This window comes from Polychytrium aggregatum, assembly GCF_025602895.1.
Source record: "Polychytrium aggregatum strain JEL109 chromosome Unknown BJ171scaffold_23, whole genome shotgun sequence".
Lineage (NCBI taxonomy): Eukaryota > Fungi > Chytridiomycota > Chytridiomycetes > Polychytriales > Polychytrium > Polychytrium aggregatum.
This window is the reverse complement of record NW_026516225.1, coordinates 25,268-40,845: the sequence shown is the minus strand read 5'-3', so window position 1 is coordinate 40,845 and position 15,578 is coordinate 25,268. Positions and strand designations below refer to the sequence as shown.

The window sequence follows — 15,578 nt, the reverse complement described above, 5'->3', positions numbered from 1 at the left end:
ATGGGACAGAGGGGATGGTCAGAGCGCGTGCGGACGAGCATCGCCGTGTTTGTCTGGTCGCTGGGGGGGGGATACTGTTCGGATTGCCGGGGGAGTTGTCTGGGCGGATGGGTGGACAGCATGAACTGTGGGATGTGGAGGGGTCTTGGTTCGGCCACTGGGGGGTGTCGGATGTGTCTGGATCGCCATGCGGAATTGATACGATCTGGGTTGGGTTGGACATTCAAGCCCACAGAACCAATCGCAGGACGACGAGAGGGATCGCCAGAGAGCAGAGGGACGGAGCCAACTCGGTCGTCGCTGCTGGCTATGCTCCCTGCGGCTCCTCATCATGACCATCGAGCAGCAAGGTGTGCTGGAGGCAGCGATGCGGATGCTGAAAGCAGCATGGACAAGACTGGGGGGGGGGCAGTTCAGCACGGCGGGCCGATCATGTCGTTCGGATGGTGATAGAGGCGGTGCGATATCGACGCTGTGAGCCAACAGCCAGCTGCGGCTCAATGGCAGTGGGCACCAAGCTGCCGAGCGACAGACATTCGGGGCTTCACGGCGGGGCAAGACCGAGACCGACCGGACATACAGCGGGCTCAACCTCGCAGATCGGACGATGGCCTCCTGGCACTCGATTGTGCCCGCGACCGGGTCGCCAGGTCTTACGGCAGCCGCACGGGCCAAGACAAGAAGTATGAGTCGCAGGAGCACTGGTTGCAGGAGCACCGGTCGCAGAAGCTCTGGCCGTCGCATAGTGGTTTATTGGCGTTCAGGCAGAGGTGGTGGAGGTGGTAAAGTCGTACTCGATCGTCGGGAGGATTGCGCTCATGAACTTGAGGAAGAGCAGCAGGTACTGGTCCACCCGGAGCTCGTCTTCCTTGCCGGCCTCGACGAGCTGGTCGATGATGCGCTTCATGACGTTGGCGTGCTTGCAGGGGTGAATCGAAGCCAGTGTAATGAGCTCGTGCGGGTGACCCTCGAAGGTGACCGTCTTCTTGGCGTGGTCCTGGGAGATGTCTTCGAAAACTTGTTGAGAGGTAAGGGGCTGTCGGTTCTCGTCGTAGCCAAAGAGCCACATGCGCGGAGTCTGATAATATTTGTCGTAGGTGATCGACAGATCGTAGGTTCTGAAGTCGCGGCGGCGGTAGAGCACAGTCGGGATGGGGTCAACTCACGGCGGGGTTGCATCCTGATGAATTGGGGGATACCCATGACCCTCGGACCACCCATGGTCTCAGACTACTCATGGTCTCGGGATATCCACGGCCCTGGGGATATCCGCGATGCTCCAAGCCAGAGTCGTTGTCGGGGAACAGACGCAGCCGCTGCACGATCCCATCAACCTGACCCATTTGCCCCTCACCCTCCGCCCTCAGCTCCTACCTGGTCTTCAGCACCTTGTCATTGTCCAGAGCCCCGCCATGGAGCTCCGAGGGATGCGCCGTGCCTTGGGCCGGCTGGACGGCGGCGGGATCGTCCTCCTCGTCGACTCCGCCTTCCAGGGCATCTTCGTCGATATCGGGAATCTCGTCAATGTCCTGGATCTCTTCGGTGGGCTCACTGGCAATGTTCAAGCCCGCGACGTGGTGTCCAAGCGATCGCACGGCAGCAGAATCGGCGGCGTTGTGAGCATTGCCCTCGTCGTCGCCATCAATGTCCTTGATGTCTTCGGGATGCTCGCGGACCAGGTCGCTGTGGGTCTGCACCCAAACATCGTCTTCGTCGACGGCTTCGCTGTCGCCGAGCCGGACCAGGGTCTCCTGATCAATGTCGGCCTGCGAATACTCGATCGCCTTGACCCGACGGAGGCAAGGGACGTTCCGGGTGATGAGGTACTGCTTGTCGGCAGGCAGGTAGTCTCGTCGCTTGGAGGGGTGGCCCGAGGCCCAGGCCCAAGTGGGGCACTTGAAGACAAGGTAGTCGCCGGCGAGAATGAATTCCTCGGGGGTCAAGACGCCCGTCTCTTTGAATTTGGATGTCTTGAGGAGCGGGTTGAGGTACTCGCGGAACGAGTGGAAGACGGCGTGTACCGAGTTGTAGGTGTCGTGGATGGTATCCTGCATGGCGGGAAGGGCTGGGCCGTGGGTGGCACGGGACGTTGCATCAATGGTTGGTCGCAGTGGCCGGAGTCATGGTTGGGACCGACGACATCGTGCCAGTGCCAATGCCGGGAAGAGGTGGAGGGGGGAAGGAAACATGAGTTTGGAGGCATGAGTGAGAGAAGAGCCATTGAAGAATCGAAGCACGGACGACATTGAGCAGACACTGGACGCGAGCCCGTCCTGCCGATGCGGGATATCGATTGCATGATGGGCGGGTGGCCTGCGGGCTTACCTGGCTTGGCTGCAGAAGGTGGATTGGAGAGCAAGCCGTCGGGGGCAGAGAGCCGAGGCAACAGGCCGAGCAAAGGACGAGGGCGGCAAAGCCAAGGGCAGAGCCGAGGGCAGAGCCAAAGCCAAGGGCTGTCCGATCTGCGGACATCCGGGACGGCTAGGGCTGGGGGTAGGGCTGCGACGGTGGCGGCGAAGTGGCGGTGCGGTGGCGGAGACGCGCTTGTGCCGGTTGGGCAGTTGCGTTGCGCTCCCCGCGCCACACGAGCACAGTGTCTGTACACCGACAGCAAAAGCATGAATTGCCCTGACAGCACCAACAAGACCAACCAGACCAACCAGACCAACCAGACCAACCAGACCAACCAGATCAACCAGATCAACCAGATCAAGTCAACAATGTCATCACGGCCCAGACGCATCGAATGGATCGTCGCTGAGCGAATATAATACCAAGCCCGTCCGCCTCCACGGAACATATCAAATCCGCCAGCCAACCAAAGCTGTGCCTGCCAGCGATGCCAATACAAAACCGCGCATATCAAATCCGCATCGGCATGTCTGTGCAATCAGAGTTGTGCACCGCCGTCGTATCGCTCGGCCCCGCTGTCCCGAAATTGCCCTTCCAACGGCCATCGTTTCTTGGCCTCGCTTTGCGCTCTCCGTCCTGCGCTTTGCGCTCTCCGTCCTGCGCTTTGCGCTCTGCGTCCTGTCGTCCTTCCTCGCCCTTCGCCAAAGGCCAGTCGGCGCTCGCATCGACCCGCATTCATGGCCGACACTGTCCAATCCGACCGGGTCGCCACCCTGGCGCTGCAATTCGAGCATCCTCCTCTTCTGCTCCGTCCGCTCGACCGGGCCCTCTCCCCAAAGAGCCCGCCGCCACCAAAGCCCAAGCGAGGCCGCCCGGCTCCCCTCAGTATCCCGCCCCCAAAGCCATTTCACTCCAAGCACCAGGGCAGATCTGCTGCGAACGCCACCGAAGCCGGCGCAGACGGATTGCTCTCGCCTGCATCGCTCTCGAGCCAGTCGTCGCCCCAGGATGGGCTGCAGCCGCAGCCGCAGCCGCTCTTTGCTCCAGTGTCGCTCTGGGCCAACGACTCTTGCTTCCGCAGTCCCAGCCCGCATTCGGCTCCGCTGTCGCCTGTCGATCTCCCTGATCGTCCTCCGGCGCTTCCTCCTCGGCCCTTGATCCGAATCGAGCATGCCCCGGCGCACTCCGTCTCAGTCTCCGGCCGGGAATCGCCTCTGCTGCCACCAAGGCCGGCGATCCCGCCTAAACCCAAGCTCAAGTCCAAGCACCCGCCCTCATCGGAATCGCGTGGTTCCGTCTCAGGCGACCTTCGCAAGGTCAACAGCTCGCCGGCACTGTCTCCCATCGATGTCGATGAGCCCCTCGGTCAGCGCCAGGCTTGGGCCAAGGCGTACAAGAGCCCTCCCACCTCGCCAGGTATCGAAAGCAGTCCCGGCCTGCCCTCCGAGGGTCGCGATGTCGCCCACTCGGCCGTGGGGTCGCCGACCATTCCTCCACGGCCAAAGTATCTTCCTCCTGTCCTGGCCAACGACGAGCGCCAACCCGCACTTCCCGTCCTGCCGTGCTTTGTCGCTCTCAACTGCAAGAACCTTGTTCCAACCGCACCCTCGATCGTCGTCGGCGGCCATGCGGTCGAGGTGTCATTTGATCTGCGGCGTCGCGACCATGCTCGATACGATGCCTTCGCGAGCGTCCGATGTGGCCCAAGAGGACATGTCGTCGAGTGCGATGTGCTTGTCGAGCGATGCGAGCTACATTCGCACTTTCGGATCCTTGCCATGTGTCCCGAAGATACCCAGGGTATCCTGAGCATATCCCTGATGGTGGCGTCGGATATGGTACGTGACAAGGAGAGCAGACAGGAGAGCAGCGAAAGCTGTCAGCGACTGAGAATCAAGTGCGGCAGCACTCCGTGTCGACTCTGCACACGCTGGCTTGTCGATTCGGACTTGTTTCAGTCATTTACTCGCCCGAGCGATGGATATAGCATCTGTGCTGACTCGTTTGGAAACCCCATTGGCATTCATCCCCATTGACATTCATCCCCATCTCCTTCCCACGACTGATGTGCAGGCGCCAGAGTCCTCAACCAATTACGGCCAAGAAGCCATCCTCACGGTCGCCCAGTATACCATCATCCATAGCCGATCGGCCAAGCTGCCACGCTCTCGCCCAGGCTCCCCTGATCCAACGGGACTCGAGTCGTCTTCTGAGCAGTCCAGAGCCCACAAGAACATGCGCAGAGACCTTGAATCAACTGTGATGCAGATCAGCCGGGACCTGCGAGCATTGTTCCGATAGGAGCACCTCGCCTCCTCCTCCACCGGCTTCTCTCTCTCGCTACCATTCTCCTTCATCTTCCCCCTTCCCCTTCTCCTTATCACCATTGCATTTGATCGAACGGGTCTATGCGGTCGCCTTTCCCCAGACCTTGTTCAAGGCGGCGATCCTCCCGCTCCTTTCCTTAGAACACTATACCCGGATGGACTCTCGACAGCCAGGCCATCCGAGCCCCAGTATGTACCATTCCATTCATGACAAGTTTGAAATACAAGCTCCTTCCCATGCGTCCGGTCTACTCGCCGGCTTTCGACGACATCTTGGTCATCGCTGTGACTCTTGGGCTCTCGAACATTTGCAAACGATCCCACATTTGAAGTATCCATACATTTGTATATTCACAAGTGTGCCTGTCCTGACTCTCAGCACGCTCTGTCTCACCACACACACTCCAGTGCAGCAGCAGTAATATGGTACAAAGCTGGGAGTGTCGCCGATGAGACGGTCGGCACCAGTGCTACAGCAACCATCTGCCCGATAAACAACGCTATCGTCATTCTCCCCAGCTTCCCCGTTGTCCAGTTCAACGATACTGTTTGGCTCGATCCTCCTGTTCGGCGGCCTGACTTCATGGCGGCGCTATTGCTCCGCAAAGGTCCGCTCGACATCCCCGTGGATATACAACGGTACAAGGGTCTTGACCAGACCAAGGGCTTGGCTCCGTTCGAGTATCTGGTGCTTGTGCAAGTCTGCCACCAACTGGACCAGGCCCGGCACCAAGATCTGGGTTTGATGCCAGACACCGATAATGACCCGCAGTAAGCGATCGTGGTCCATCAGGTTCTTGACCCGCAGCTCGGCCAGAAGCAGACTTAGTTGCGAAAGCTCCATCTCGGCAGTGAACAGTATGCGGCCGAGCGCCGGGTGCCCGCCGCCGTACAATTGGTCGAATCGGTTGCCGAGCTGGATCTCGGCCAGGAGCTCGACGGTCTCGGCGTAGCTGAGGCTGAGCTCCTTGAGAAAGTGGCCCAGTGCGAAGGGGCCGGGGATATCGAGCTCGTTGATCAGTCGGGCGACGGCATGGATCGGCACATCGAGCACCTTGACCAGCACAGCGTACTCTCGCAGGTAGCGCAGCTCGAGGTTCAGGAGGATGTGGATCAGCTCCTGGAGACGCATGAAAGGAACAAGAAGAAAAAAATCGAACACAATTGCATCAGTGGCATGGCCAGGCAACAGGGACTCTGACTGAGCGTCGGCGCCATGATGCGCATTCACATTTGCTCGCTCCAGAGTCGTCGTGGTGCCCATTTGCTCATTCCGGCATCACCATGGCGGCCGCATTGCACTGCACTGCACTGCAGCGCTCTACAGATGCATCTGTACCGGATGGTGTCGCAACTCGACCATGACAATGGCCAGCGAGTCGATAGAGTACCGGAGCTTGAATCGGTCGAGGATTTCGACGATAGCGGCCCACCCAAGCTGGAGACGGCTGAGAATCCAGCCCACATCCGCCCAGGATGCCCGCAGGGCCCTTAGAATCACGATGAGATCGGTCGCGGTCAGGGTGCAGGTCTTGAGGATCAGGGCGACCGAGTCGCGGCTCTCTCTCCGCAGGAGCTCGACCTTGTCCTTGAGTGGGATGCGGATGTACTCAAAGATCTGAGCCAGTTGCGGCGAAGAGAGGGACAGGGATCCGATGACGGCCACGACTTGCGGCGGCGACATTGTCCGTTGGGCGATCCAGTGACCAAGCAGCGGGAAGAGATCGGCAAAATCCAGGCGGAGCTCCTGGATGAATGCCGGCATCAAGACCGGCTCGACGCGGAAGCCCGAGAGAAATCCAATGAGGTGATGGATCGGATACCGGATCTGGTGGAGCACGCACACCACCCGGGGTGTTGTCGGCTGGCGAAAGACAAGTTCCGAGACGACCTTGCCGACGTCTGGTGGTGGGAAAGCCGCCAGGGTCATCATTTGGCCGACAAAGCGGGGCGGGACGGGCTCCAGGGTATTGAGTGTCGCCGTAACTTCCTTGGTGTTCTGGCACTGCAGGATTCGGAGCGAGATGCGGACGAGGGCGATGTGGCGGAAGGTCTTGGAGACCGTTTGGATCCTCCAGAGCTCTGGGGTTGGGACGAAAGACACAACCAGATCGAGAAGCTCGTTTGGGAGTCGCCTGTCGTCGGGGTCGATAGCCATGCTGGTCTCCATGGCAGTTCGTCTGTTCACGAGCGAAACCGGAGCCAAATGGATCCAGTGTCTCGCCGACGAAATGCTGGGCTGGATTGGGTGGGAGTTCGATGGCGAAAACAAGGGGGGTGCCGGTTCAAGCTCCCAGCCGCGCTGCTGGCTATTGGGTGAGCAGGATTGCGAAGAAGGTGCGTTGGTGGCTTAATGCTGAAGCGGACCTGGACAACTTGGACAGAGAGAGAGGGATGAGCGAAAGCGAGGGTCCTGGTCAGCGAGAATGAGCCAGACGGATGCGATGACGAGGCCTTCTGGATGTCCGAAGGTCCCTCCCTGGACAAAGTCGTGGTGGCATCATCCAAAGGCGGCGGCGAGCCGACGAGAGAAGCAAGCACTCGAGACGGGCTCATTCAGCCACACCTGGATTTGGAATCGAGGGTCGAGGATTGGGAGCGAGTCTCGTGGACCGATGGAGGTTGAGCAGATCGTGGACAGTCGATGGGACTGATATTGTGGCAAGGCTGGCCTTGTCGAATCAGATGTGCCAGAGAAAACACTTGGTGGACAGGATCGGCGAATTGGCGTGCAAGCCGAGACGATCAGCAGCAGCAGCAACAGCAGAGGCGATGGCGGTGGCGAAAGACCAGGAAAGTCGCCAGCCCAAGAGAGGAGACCAACCCGCAGGACCAACGAACACAAAGCGAGGCTCGATTCTGGACACGGACGACGGGACGGATAGAGACCGAAAACAGCCGCCGGAGACGGAGGTCTGACCCCAGCCGCCAGAGGGTCCTTTGGCCACACACGCGGCATGCAGATCCGGCAAAGGGAGAATCGGGATGGCGAAAGAGATTGCCCAGAGCGAAGAAGGGAGGAGGAATGGAATGAGGGAGGGGCAGCAAGCCGACAAGCAGGTAAGCGGGCACAGGATGCACAGGATGCACAGGATGCAGGCACAGGATATGAAGGATGCCGGCCAAGTGCGCCCGAAACATATGGGTGCCAGGCCGCAGGGCCGGCCGTCTGGGACCAGTGCGGAGGACCCGGGACGAAGAAACCAGGACGCAACTCCGCCCAGCGGACATGCGCGCGCCATGCGATTGGCTGGCGCGGCGATGCTCTGTCGCACACGGATGAAGCTCGGCCGATGCACACAGACTGTGGCTGCACAGATCCTTGCCCGGTCCAGAGCGTCGTTACGAGCCCAGCGCCGATGCTGGTCCTGGCCCGGGTCGACGTTCGAGCGCCCCTGTTCTGGCCCCGTCGCCGGTGCGCATGGCCGTATGGCCGGCACTGTCTCGGCCAGCGTGTGCGGTTTCCAGGCAGCTGGCGCCGATGCAGCCTGGGCCGGTGGGCTGGGGAGGGAAACTCGAGCCATTCGGGAGCAGCCTTTGCCACGGACACTGGTCACCGGGCCCCATCCGGATGCTGCCGCCGCTCAAAGCCCCCCCCCTCGGCCTTCCAAGCATTCGCCCGACGCCGCCAGTCTCTCCGCTCTCTCGCTCTCTCTCTCTCGCCGATCCGTCGACCGATCAATCCCAACCCGATTTCGCCAACAATGAGCTGCCAGGATAGTCCGCTATGCAAGGTGTTCTTGGACCAGGTCGTCCCCGTCGTGTAAGACCGCCAATGTCGAGCCCGAGATGCGATCGACCGGGTGCTGCTGCGGCGGTATAGGATGCGATACTGAGATTGCCTTTCGTTTCCCCGCCCTCCCCGCCGAATCCCACCACCATAGCGGCTCCTTGACCTCGCTGTTGATCTACATTGCTCCCTGGAAGGAAGTCAGCCTGATCATTGCCCTGCGCGAGCTCGGCGGCGTGAATGTGTGAGTATTGTGCCCTGGCCGTCTTTGCCTGTGTGCATCTCGGCCGTCGTTCGTGCCATCGGGCTGTTCGTTGGTGGTTAGGTGGCACCAGATTCTAACGATCGGCGATCTTGCCCCCATCGCTGCCCAGGCTGCCCTATGCCATGATGGTCTGCAACTCCATCGCCTGGCTCATGTACTCCTTCCTGATCCGAAACTACTTTGTCATGGTGACCAACCTGATGGGCTACGGCTTGGGTATCTACTACACCCTGCAGACCTACCGCTTCAGCACCTCGGCCCAGCAGGTCTCGGTGGCCCGTCTGCTGCTCGTCGGGACGGTGGTCATCTTCTCGGCCAGCGGCATATCTTTTGTCTTCATCTCGGACCCTGTCTCGGCCAAGCTGTTCTTGGGATGGGTGGCCGTGATTCTTCTGGCTGCCTTCTACTCGTCGCCGCTCTCGACCCTCTATGCCGTCCTCCAGGAGAGAAGCGCAAAGTCCCTGAGCTGGAACCTGGCTGCGGCATCGCTGCTAAACTCGGCCTTGTGGACCTGCTACGGCGTCACCCTGGACGACTCGGTGGGTCTTGGTCGAGCGGATGCATGGCTTGTCCATGGATTGGGTCTCGTCCTCAGAAACCGCTCTCCCTGGCCTTGATCTGGAGCATCCAACTCACACGACACGCATCGTCTCGCTCCACAGTTCATCTGGGCCCCCAACGGCTTTGGCATCGTCGTTGCCCTCGTCCAGCTGGTGCTGCTGTATCTCTACGGCGGATCCGTTCTCGAGCGCCAGCGCCTGGTGTCTTCGCCAAGGGTCTGTGAGACGATTGACGAGGAGGCATGAGCAGAATCGCAAACTGAACGAAACTGATCAGCGACCATCAAGAACCAAGCAACCATCAAGAACCAAGCAACCATCAAAAACCAAGCGACCACGGCGGAGGAGAGTGGCAAGAGGACAGCCGCCCATGCTGGCCGGCATCTTGGGCCAGAGCGAGCAGCGAGAAGCGAGCAGCGAGGGAGGGAGCAGGAGCTCCAATGCGTTGAAGTCATAGACGGACTGTACAATACAGCCCTTGTATCGAGTGATTTGAGCTTCACGGACAGGAGTGTTCCCAGATGTACGGGCTGTGCAGTATGTATCCATGATCCAGAAAAATTCACCGACCAGAAAAACAGCGTTTCCAGAAAGAAACGGGACACCCCGATTTTGGTCATTGATCAAATATTTTATTGCCTCAAAACATCGCACTGGCCATGACCATTCTGTGATGCGGTGCTCCTGTCATCCACAGCCTTAGGAATGCTGCCTCCATATTCAGTGTGTCCAAGAGCACCATTCACCGCTGGCACTCCGACACCAGTGTGCAGGTCGATTGTGGAGACCGGAGAGCGACCGGTGGTCTTCACTCGGAGGTGATCTGTTATACTTCTTATGGCTCAGCTTGACGCATGCCATCACATACTACATGTTCATGGAAGCCGGTGTGGTGTCCCATTTCTCCCCAAATAAAGTGTACAGAGGTGCAGCATACTTTTATTCCGCAAACATGGCGAGGGACATGCATCAAGAAGCGTCCGGGCGATAAGCACATCGGGACGGTCTGCAGCTGGCCAGTCCACCTGCAGATCGGCAGAACGGGGCTACCATCCAACAAGTGCCTTGAACGAGTCCAGCGCCCAGCCCTGGAGCGCCCGGCCGTTGATGGAGATGGCATTGATCGACACAAAGGGAAGATCCCGCATCGACGAGTACCCCATCACCCCGACATAGGGTCGCACCCGGATCGAGATGACCTTTCGGCCGCCGCGGCTGTTCTTGGAGAGCTCATAGTCCCAGCAGAACCCATCGCGGCCCCACTTTGGATTCTCGGGGATGCGTTCAAACACAAAGATGGACTCGAGCACCTTGCGGCCATCGTATTCTTGACACTCGGCGCATGAGTGTTGGATACGGGCGAGGCTGGCTTCGCCGCTGGGCTGCGAGAGCGGGACGAGGCCCTGAACGGCCATGCTGTTGAGTTCTCGCTTGTAGCAGGGCAGCGTCTCCCGGTGCTCGAAAAAGTCTGAGGCGATGCGGATGCTGCAGGACTCGGGCCCGCTCGAGACCAGCAGGGTATTCGGGTTCCGGTGGTGGATCGTCAGGGTGACGCCGCCGAGAAAGTCCATGCCCTCAAAGAAGGAGCAGTGCTCAAAGAACAGTGTGGTCTTGTCGACGACGGCCCTCTCGGCCAGTGCCGCCGACGAGAGCGAGGCCGGGCCTGCTTCGGGATTGTCCTCGGCCAGGGTCGAGAGCGAGTTGGCCAGCGATTGGGTCGAGCTCACCGTTCCCTTGGCCATCCACTCGGACGAGGGCTTGGCAGGCTTCGGAGTCGAGGTCGGAAAGTCGCCTTCCCAGTGGCCAAAGACGAGGTGGTCAAAGGTGTGGACCTTGGTGACAATCGAGACATAGTTTTCGAGGTGGTCGGTCGACAGGTGGTGGTAGTCGAACCACGACGCCGGGTTGGAGAGCAGGGTCTTGAAGCGCTTGCAGGACTGCAACAGCTTCAGGGCCGCAAAGAAGCCTGCATGCATGGCAATCCTGCAGACGACTTCCGAGGGCAGGTCGTGCAGAAATACTTTCTGGTCGAGGCTGAATCGGGCAGCCATCATGGGCGAGTCAGGCAGCGGCGGCAGGAGCGAGAAGTCGTCCGGATCGACGGGAGTAATCACAATCTCGGGGATGGGCGAGGGCGTTTTCGGGATGTTGGAGAGGAGACTCATGTCGACTTTGAGGGTGGCTCCGGTTCGTCCCGGGGTCATCGTACTCGGTCGAAGCGGGGGATTCTGCAGAGCGACGGCCTGTTGGCAATCAGGCGGGGAGACGGCGCTGGTTGGTTGGTTGTGGTGGCGAGGCTGCGTCGGCGAGAACCGGCGAGTGGATCATGGCTCCGCTCATGGCTATATAGCGTGCCTCATGAAAGGGCCTGCGAGCGGGTCGGAGGCCTATTTTTAGCTGCAGTCGCGGAGGGGCAAGGGGGCTGCTGCTGCTTTTTTTGGGTGCCGCTGCTGCCTCCGTGGCGGCTCGGACAAGCAGAGTTTGGGTTGCCGTGCCGGAAGCAGGGCTGGTGGAGCAAAGCCAACAAGCCGAGAGGAAGGCAGCGGCTGCAAGGCCAAAGCAGACAAGAAGCTGCTGCTGCAAAACGGAAAACGGCGGCGCAAAAAGAACAGCACCGCGAGAGCGGCCGTGAGGGTGTGCGTTTCGCACGGTCGACAAGGTCAACGGAGCATCGTGTTGGGTCTCTGTCAGCCAGCACGAGCAGAATCACCCTCTGGCCATGAGGGCTGAGTGCATGCACCGCACCCCCCCGCATCGCGATGGCAATGCCGGCTGATCGTCGCCATGGAGATCGACTGGGGGTGTCCAAGAATGTGCCGGGATGGGGAGCATTCATCAGACCGTCGCTGGTTCCGCTCTCACTATCAAGAGCTACGCCCCCTGCCACATTGCCGCCACAGCCCATGCAGCCGCCAATCCGGCGCCCAGCATCGCTTGCCCATGTCGAAGCGAGACAGTGCTCGAGTCGACATTGGCAAAGCCCTGCGGCTTGGGACTGGCAGTCGGGTCGGCGGGCCCCAGAGTGATGGGCATCGGAGCCGATGTGGCCGACAATGGCGCCGTCGTCGTCAGCGCCAGCTGGGCTGTCGTGGAGACCAACAGCCTCGTCTGCACCGAGGTCGTCCACGGGGCAACAGAAGTCGGCACCGGTGTCTGCCCTGTCCCCAGGCAGCCGTCGCCCATGTCCATCGAGTTGACGTATGTTCCAGCAACCGCAGCAGCGCCGAGACCGCGCTTGGCAAAGCCGGCCCATAGCAGGCACACATTCTGTCCCTGGTTGGCAATTTTGTCGGCCTGGATGATGGCGTTCCGGGCCGAGACAAAGTCCGGGTTGCATGGCTGCAGCTTGAGACCGTCGATCACCAGCTGAAGCTGAGGGTCGGAGCAAAGGGAGTGAGCACAGACGTGAGTCGCAAGCACGGCGCCAGATGAATGCAACAGGCGACAGGCATCTTGGATTTGTTCGTGACGATTGGGTGCCACATCGGCTCCCTCTTCCTACCATCACCGTGTTGCCCTTGCCGCTGTCGCTGTTTCGGATGTCGTTTTCGAATCCGAGTGTCTCGATCAGATTCCAGGCTGCTTCCATCAGCATTGCCGTCCAGATCTCGCCGATGGAGTGCACGTTGCCAAAGGTTGTTGTCATGTTGGCGTAGGTCAGCGGATTGGCTGTCGTGTTCGAGGTCGAGGGGTAGTTCCGGACGTTTCGCGGATTGCCTGCGGTGTACCCGCCTATGGTCAGATTGCTGAACCGGCTCAGGGTTGAGCGAAGGGAGATGATGTAGGCGAAAAAGTCGCTCCAGCCCTCTCCAAGACCCATGGACTCGGTCCGCGTCAGGCAGTTGGCGATGCGCTGGCCGCCGGTGAGACGATTCGAAACACCATGACCGTATTCATGGAAGATGATCGAGTTGTCCATGGCGCCGTCGCGATTGGGTGTCGTCTTGGTAAAGATGTACATCCGCATCCGGCCGGGCGATCCATCGGGCGGGGTGGCAAAGTCCGCTGTATGTGCGTGGATGGGATTACAGTTGTTGGTGGATCGAGTTAGTGACGGCAGCCATGTTTGTTCAGGGCCGTGATGGCAGCCAGGGTCAAACGGTAAGCATCCATAACCATGTGTCTGCATTTTCGCCCGTACAGGTGCGATGTTGTGCATGGTTGCCGCCCGAAGCCAGTGCTCACCATTGTTGATCCCAGCGCCGTCTTGTGCGAACGCTACGACGGCGTCGTTGCCCAGTCCGCTGTTGCCAAAGTTGTTGGTCTGGAAGTTGCCGGCCGCCTCGGTGAACCCGTACATGTAAAAGATATCGTGCGCCATGTTGTTCATATAAAACAGCTGTGTGACAGAGGCATTGATGCTCGCCATCGGATCCCGATTCGGGTCGTACGTAAAGTCGAATGCGAGACTAGCATTGACAGCCGGGCGGTGGCGGCCGTCGATGGAGCCGGTGTTGTTCCAGTCCTCCTGGGCATAGACGTTGTTTCCCATCGTGGTCAGCAGCGGGCCATTGCCCTCATCGTGCCAGCCCAGAGGCGAGACCGAGGCATTGAACATCCTGTTCTCCGAGACCGGATCGACGAGCCAGACCTGAGCCGAGACGGACAGATCCTCTGAGGTAAAGGGAATCACCCGGTAGGACGCCACAGCGAACTGATTGACCCAATTGGAAACGCCGATCAAATCGCCGGTGGTTGCGTCGACAAAGGCATCGTACCAGTCGTCGCCGCTGCGGGTGTAGATATTGATGTTCCATGCCTTGACAAGGCCTGCAGGCGTTTGGTAGTAGATGAGGGATGCCTTGACGGGCTGCTGGGCAAAGTCATCGACTTGGTCAAAGCTGGTTCGGCCAGTGGCATCGGTCGAGGATGTCCAGGTCTGCGGGTTGCTGGTGATGTTGGCCTTTGCCAGGAAGGCGGTCAAGGCATCGCGAGCCGACAAAGCTGGTGAGGAAGCCGATGAGCTTCGCTTTCGTCGCCCTGGAAGGGCCAGCGGCCGATTGTTTTGCTTTGGGATGGTAGAGCCTATCGAAAGCAAGTTGCCGTAGCTGTCCAGGTTGACGTTTGCTACTGCGTTGCCAATGGGCAAACCCTCGTATACTTGCTGGATGTACATATGAAAGACGCTGTTGTGGCTATCTTGGTACCTGGGTGTCGAGGCGGAATGCAGGCAAGATAATCAGGGAGGTGGCCAGCCCAGCAACAGCCCAGCAACAGGTTGGGTGCTGGTGATGGATCAATCGAACCAGCAATGGTGTGCTGCCCGACAAGCAGACAGTAAGCCGAAACACTTGAAGAGAGGCTCTGGTTCAGCAGCACATACGAGCTGGTGACTACAAACTGATCTGACGCGATGCCCAGGTTCTGAGTGAGCACAGCCGTGGCAATCTGGCTCAGGCTGTTGATGTCCAGTGGCTGCGGGTCGGCAAAGTTACTGGACTGGACCTGGCTGACTTCGAAGGTCGCTGATGGCCAGTACGGCTCGAGCTGAAGCGAGCCGTGCGCGATGGTAGACAAGAACCAGGCAGTCAGGCAGCATATGGCCGGCGGTGATAGGAGTGCTTTCATGGTTGCAGCGAGGAACGGATGGCGATCGATATCGATGGCGGATCGGTATGTAGACAGGGGTAGATCGGAGCGAAGAGGGTAGATCGGAATGCAGAGAGGATGTTCAGCAATGAGAGCGATATCCAGAGACGACAGGGTGCTCACTTGGCCAAGCGGACAGCATATCGGCGGTAAAGTTACGTCCGGCTCGACCGACCTTGGTGGGAAAGCACGGGCTTGGAACATGCTCCCAGACAAGCGCGCCAAGTCAACATTCATAACTCTGCTCGTTGAAGTCGCCAGAGGAACAGTACCGATCGACGCGCAGCCACGATTGTGCCTAGAATGCCGCTGGGTTCCTGGGCCGTCCTTGCCAATCAGAACGCAGAGTCGTTGGTTTCAAGGCAGCAGCAGAGTACCACTGTGAGCTTGTTTTGAAACGGGACACTCCGATTTTGGCCGGTGATCAAATATGTTATTGCTTCATAACATCGCTCACTGGGTATGACCATTTTGTGATGCGGTGCTACGCCCTCACACATGGCCTTAGGAATGCTGCCTCCATATTCAGTGTGTGCAGGAGCATCATTCACCGCTGGCACTCCGAGACCAGTGCAGCGCCCACGAACGGGCCACAGGAGGCGCCAAGTGGCCGTCGACAGGATGTTCAAGGCCGTCCTGGAGCACGCCCGAGGGAAAATGATGTAATGATCGCCTTTGGCAATGTGTCACACCAAGTGATCCATATTGGTGCCGAGTGGAGAAACAAGCAAACCAACTCGGCGCTGGCGACTGGC

At 59.6% G+C, this 15,578-nt stretch overlaps 7 protein-coding genes across 7 annotated transcripts; 3 read left to right on the top strand and 4 right to left on the bottom strand.

Moving 5' to 3' along the window:
• Positions 1-456, top strand: BJ171DRAFT_508890 (uncharacterized protein; the record flags this gene model as incomplete). The annotated part of the gene is made up of 1 exon (XM_053111331.1): positions 1-456. The coding sequence occupies one exon, from the start codon at positions 1-3 to the stop codon at positions 448-450; it is 450 nt and encodes a 149-aa protein (XP_052965659.1). The 3' UTR covers positions 451-456.
• A 249-nt stretch (positions 457-705) lies between these two features.
• Positions 706-2,417, bottom strand: BJ171DRAFT_508887 (autophagocytosis protein). Its single transcript, XM_053111330.1, has 3 exons — positions 2,326-2,417; positions 1,375-2,065; positions 706-1,118 (listed from the first exon to the last, which is right to left on the bottom strand). The coding sequence occupies exons 2-3, from the start codon at positions 2,052-2,054 to the stop codon at positions 761-763; spliced, it is 1,038 nt and encodes a 345-aa protein (XP_052965658.1). The 5' UTR covers positions 2,055-2,065; positions 2,326-2,417; the 3' UTR covers positions 706-760.
• A 252-nt stretch (positions 2,418-2,669) lies between these two features.
• BJ171DRAFT_136906 (uncharacterized protein) lies at positions 2,670-4,744 on the top strand. Its single transcript, XM_053105672.1, has 2 exons — positions 2,670-4,190; positions 4,426-4,744. Exons 1-2 carry the CDS (start codon positions 3,090-3,092, stop codon positions 4,651-4,653), a joined length of 1,329 nt encoding a protein of 442 aa, XP_052965657.1. The 5' UTR covers positions 2,670-3,089; the 3' UTR covers positions 4,654-4,744.
• A 261-nt stretch (positions 4,745-5,005) lies between these two features.
• Positions 5,006-6,986, bottom strand: BJ171DRAFT_136919 (uncharacterized protein). The gene is made up of 2 exons (XM_053105673.1): positions 6,019-6,986; positions 5,006-5,799 (listed from the first exon to the last, which is right to left on the bottom strand). The coding sequence occupies exons 1-2, from the start codon at positions 6,847-6,849 to the stop codon at positions 5,272-5,274; spliced, it is 1,359 nt and encodes a 452-aa protein (XP_052965656.1). The 5' UTR covers positions 6,850-6,986; the 3' UTR covers positions 5,006-5,271.
• A 1,271-nt stretch (positions 6,987-8,257) lies between these two features.
• Positions 8,258-9,555, top strand: BJ171DRAFT_508885 (sugar efflux transporter for intercellular exchange-domain-containing protein). The gene is made up of 4 exons (XM_053111329.1): positions 8,258-8,442; positions 8,564-8,653; positions 8,784-9,213; positions 9,337-9,555. The coding sequence occupies exons 1-4, from the start codon at positions 8,384-8,386 to the stop codon at positions 9,478-9,480; spliced, it is 723 nt and encodes a 240-aa protein (XP_052965655.1). The 5' UTR covers positions 8,258-8,383; the 3' UTR covers positions 9,481-9,555.
• Positions 9,556-10,150: 595 nt separating this feature from the next.
• Positions 10,151-11,809, bottom strand: BJ171DRAFT_508883 (uncharacterized protein). The gene has a single exon (XM_053111328.1). The coding sequence runs from the start codon at positions 11,436-11,438 to the stop codon at positions 10,281-10,283; it is 1,158 nt and encodes a 385-aa protein (XP_052965654.1). The 5' UTR covers positions 11,439-11,809; the 3' UTR covers positions 10,151-10,280.
• Positions 11,810-11,888: 79 nt separating this feature from the next.
• On the bottom strand, positions 11,889-15,177 carry BJ171DRAFT_136878 (Fungalysin metallopeptidase-domain-containing protein). Its single transcript, XM_053105670.1, has 5 exons — positions 14,999-15,177; positions 14,558-14,795; positions 13,420-14,381; positions 12,737-13,239; positions 11,889-12,606 (listed from the first exon to the last, which is right to left on the bottom strand). The coding sequence occupies exons 1-5, from the start codon at positions 15,054-15,056 to the stop codon at positions 12,106-12,108; spliced, it is 2,262 nt and encodes a 753-aa protein (XP_052965653.1). The 5' UTR covers positions 15,057-15,177; the 3' UTR covers positions 11,889-12,105.
• Positions 15,178-15,578: the final 401 nt, after the last annotated feature.

Excerpts from the sequence above, each read along its gene's own strand:
- BJ171DRAFT_136906 (XM_053105672.1), top strand. The coding sequence starts at position 3,090 with ATGGCCGACACTGTCCAATCCGACCGGGTCGCCACCCTGGCGCTGCAA. Across the intron at positions 4,191-4,425 it reads TGATGGTGGCGTCGGATATG|GCGCCAGAGTCCTCAACCAA; the intron begins GTACGTGACAAG and ends ACTGATGTGCAG.
- BJ171DRAFT_136878 (XM_053105670.1), bottom strand. The coding sequence starts at position 15,056 with ATGTTGACTTGGCGCGCTTGTCTGGGAGCATGTTCCAAGCCCGTGCTT. Across the intron at positions 13,240-13,419 it reads CGGCGCTGGGATCAACAATG|CGGACTTTGCCACCCCGCCC; the intron begins GTGAGCACTGGC and ends ACGCACATACAG. Across the intron at positions 12,607-12,736 it reads GCAAGGGCAACACGGTGATG|CTTCAGCTGGTGATCGACGG; the intron begins GTAGGAAGAGGG and ends TCCGACCCTCAG.
- BJ171DRAFT_508887 (XM_053111330.1), bottom strand. The coding sequence starts at position 2,054 with ATGCAGGATACCATCCACGACACCTACAACTCGGTACACGCCGTCTTC. Across the intron at positions 1,119-1,374 it reads GACAAGGTGCTGAAGACCAG|AACCTACGATCTGTCGATCA; the intron begins GTAGGAGCTGAG and ends CCGCGACTTCAG.
- BJ171DRAFT_508885 (XM_053111329.1), top strand. The coding sequence starts at position 8,384 with ATGAGCTGCCAGGATAGTCCGCTATGCAAGGTGTTCTTGGACCAGGTC. Across the intron at positions 8,443-8,563 it reads GACCAGGTCGTCCCCGTCGT|CGGCTCCTTGACCTCGCTGT; the intron begins GTAAGACCGCCA and ends CCACCACCATAG. Across the intron at positions 8,654-8,783 it reads GAGCTCGGCGGCGTGAATGT|GCTGCCCTATGCCATGATGG; the intron begins GTGAGTATTGTG and ends ATCGCTGCCCAG.
- BJ171DRAFT_136919 (XM_053105673.1), bottom strand. The coding sequence starts at position 6,849 with ATGGAGACCAGCATGGCTATCGACCCCGACGACAGGCGACTCCCAAAC. Across the intron at positions 5,800-6,018 it reads TCGAGTTGCGACACCATCCG|GAGCTGATCCACATCCTCCT; the intron begins GTACAGATGCAT and ends ATGCGTCTCCAG.
- BJ171DRAFT_508883 (XM_053111328.1), bottom strand. The coding sequence starts at position 11,438 with ATGACCCCGGGACGAACCGGAGCCACCCTCAAAGTCGACATGAGTCTC.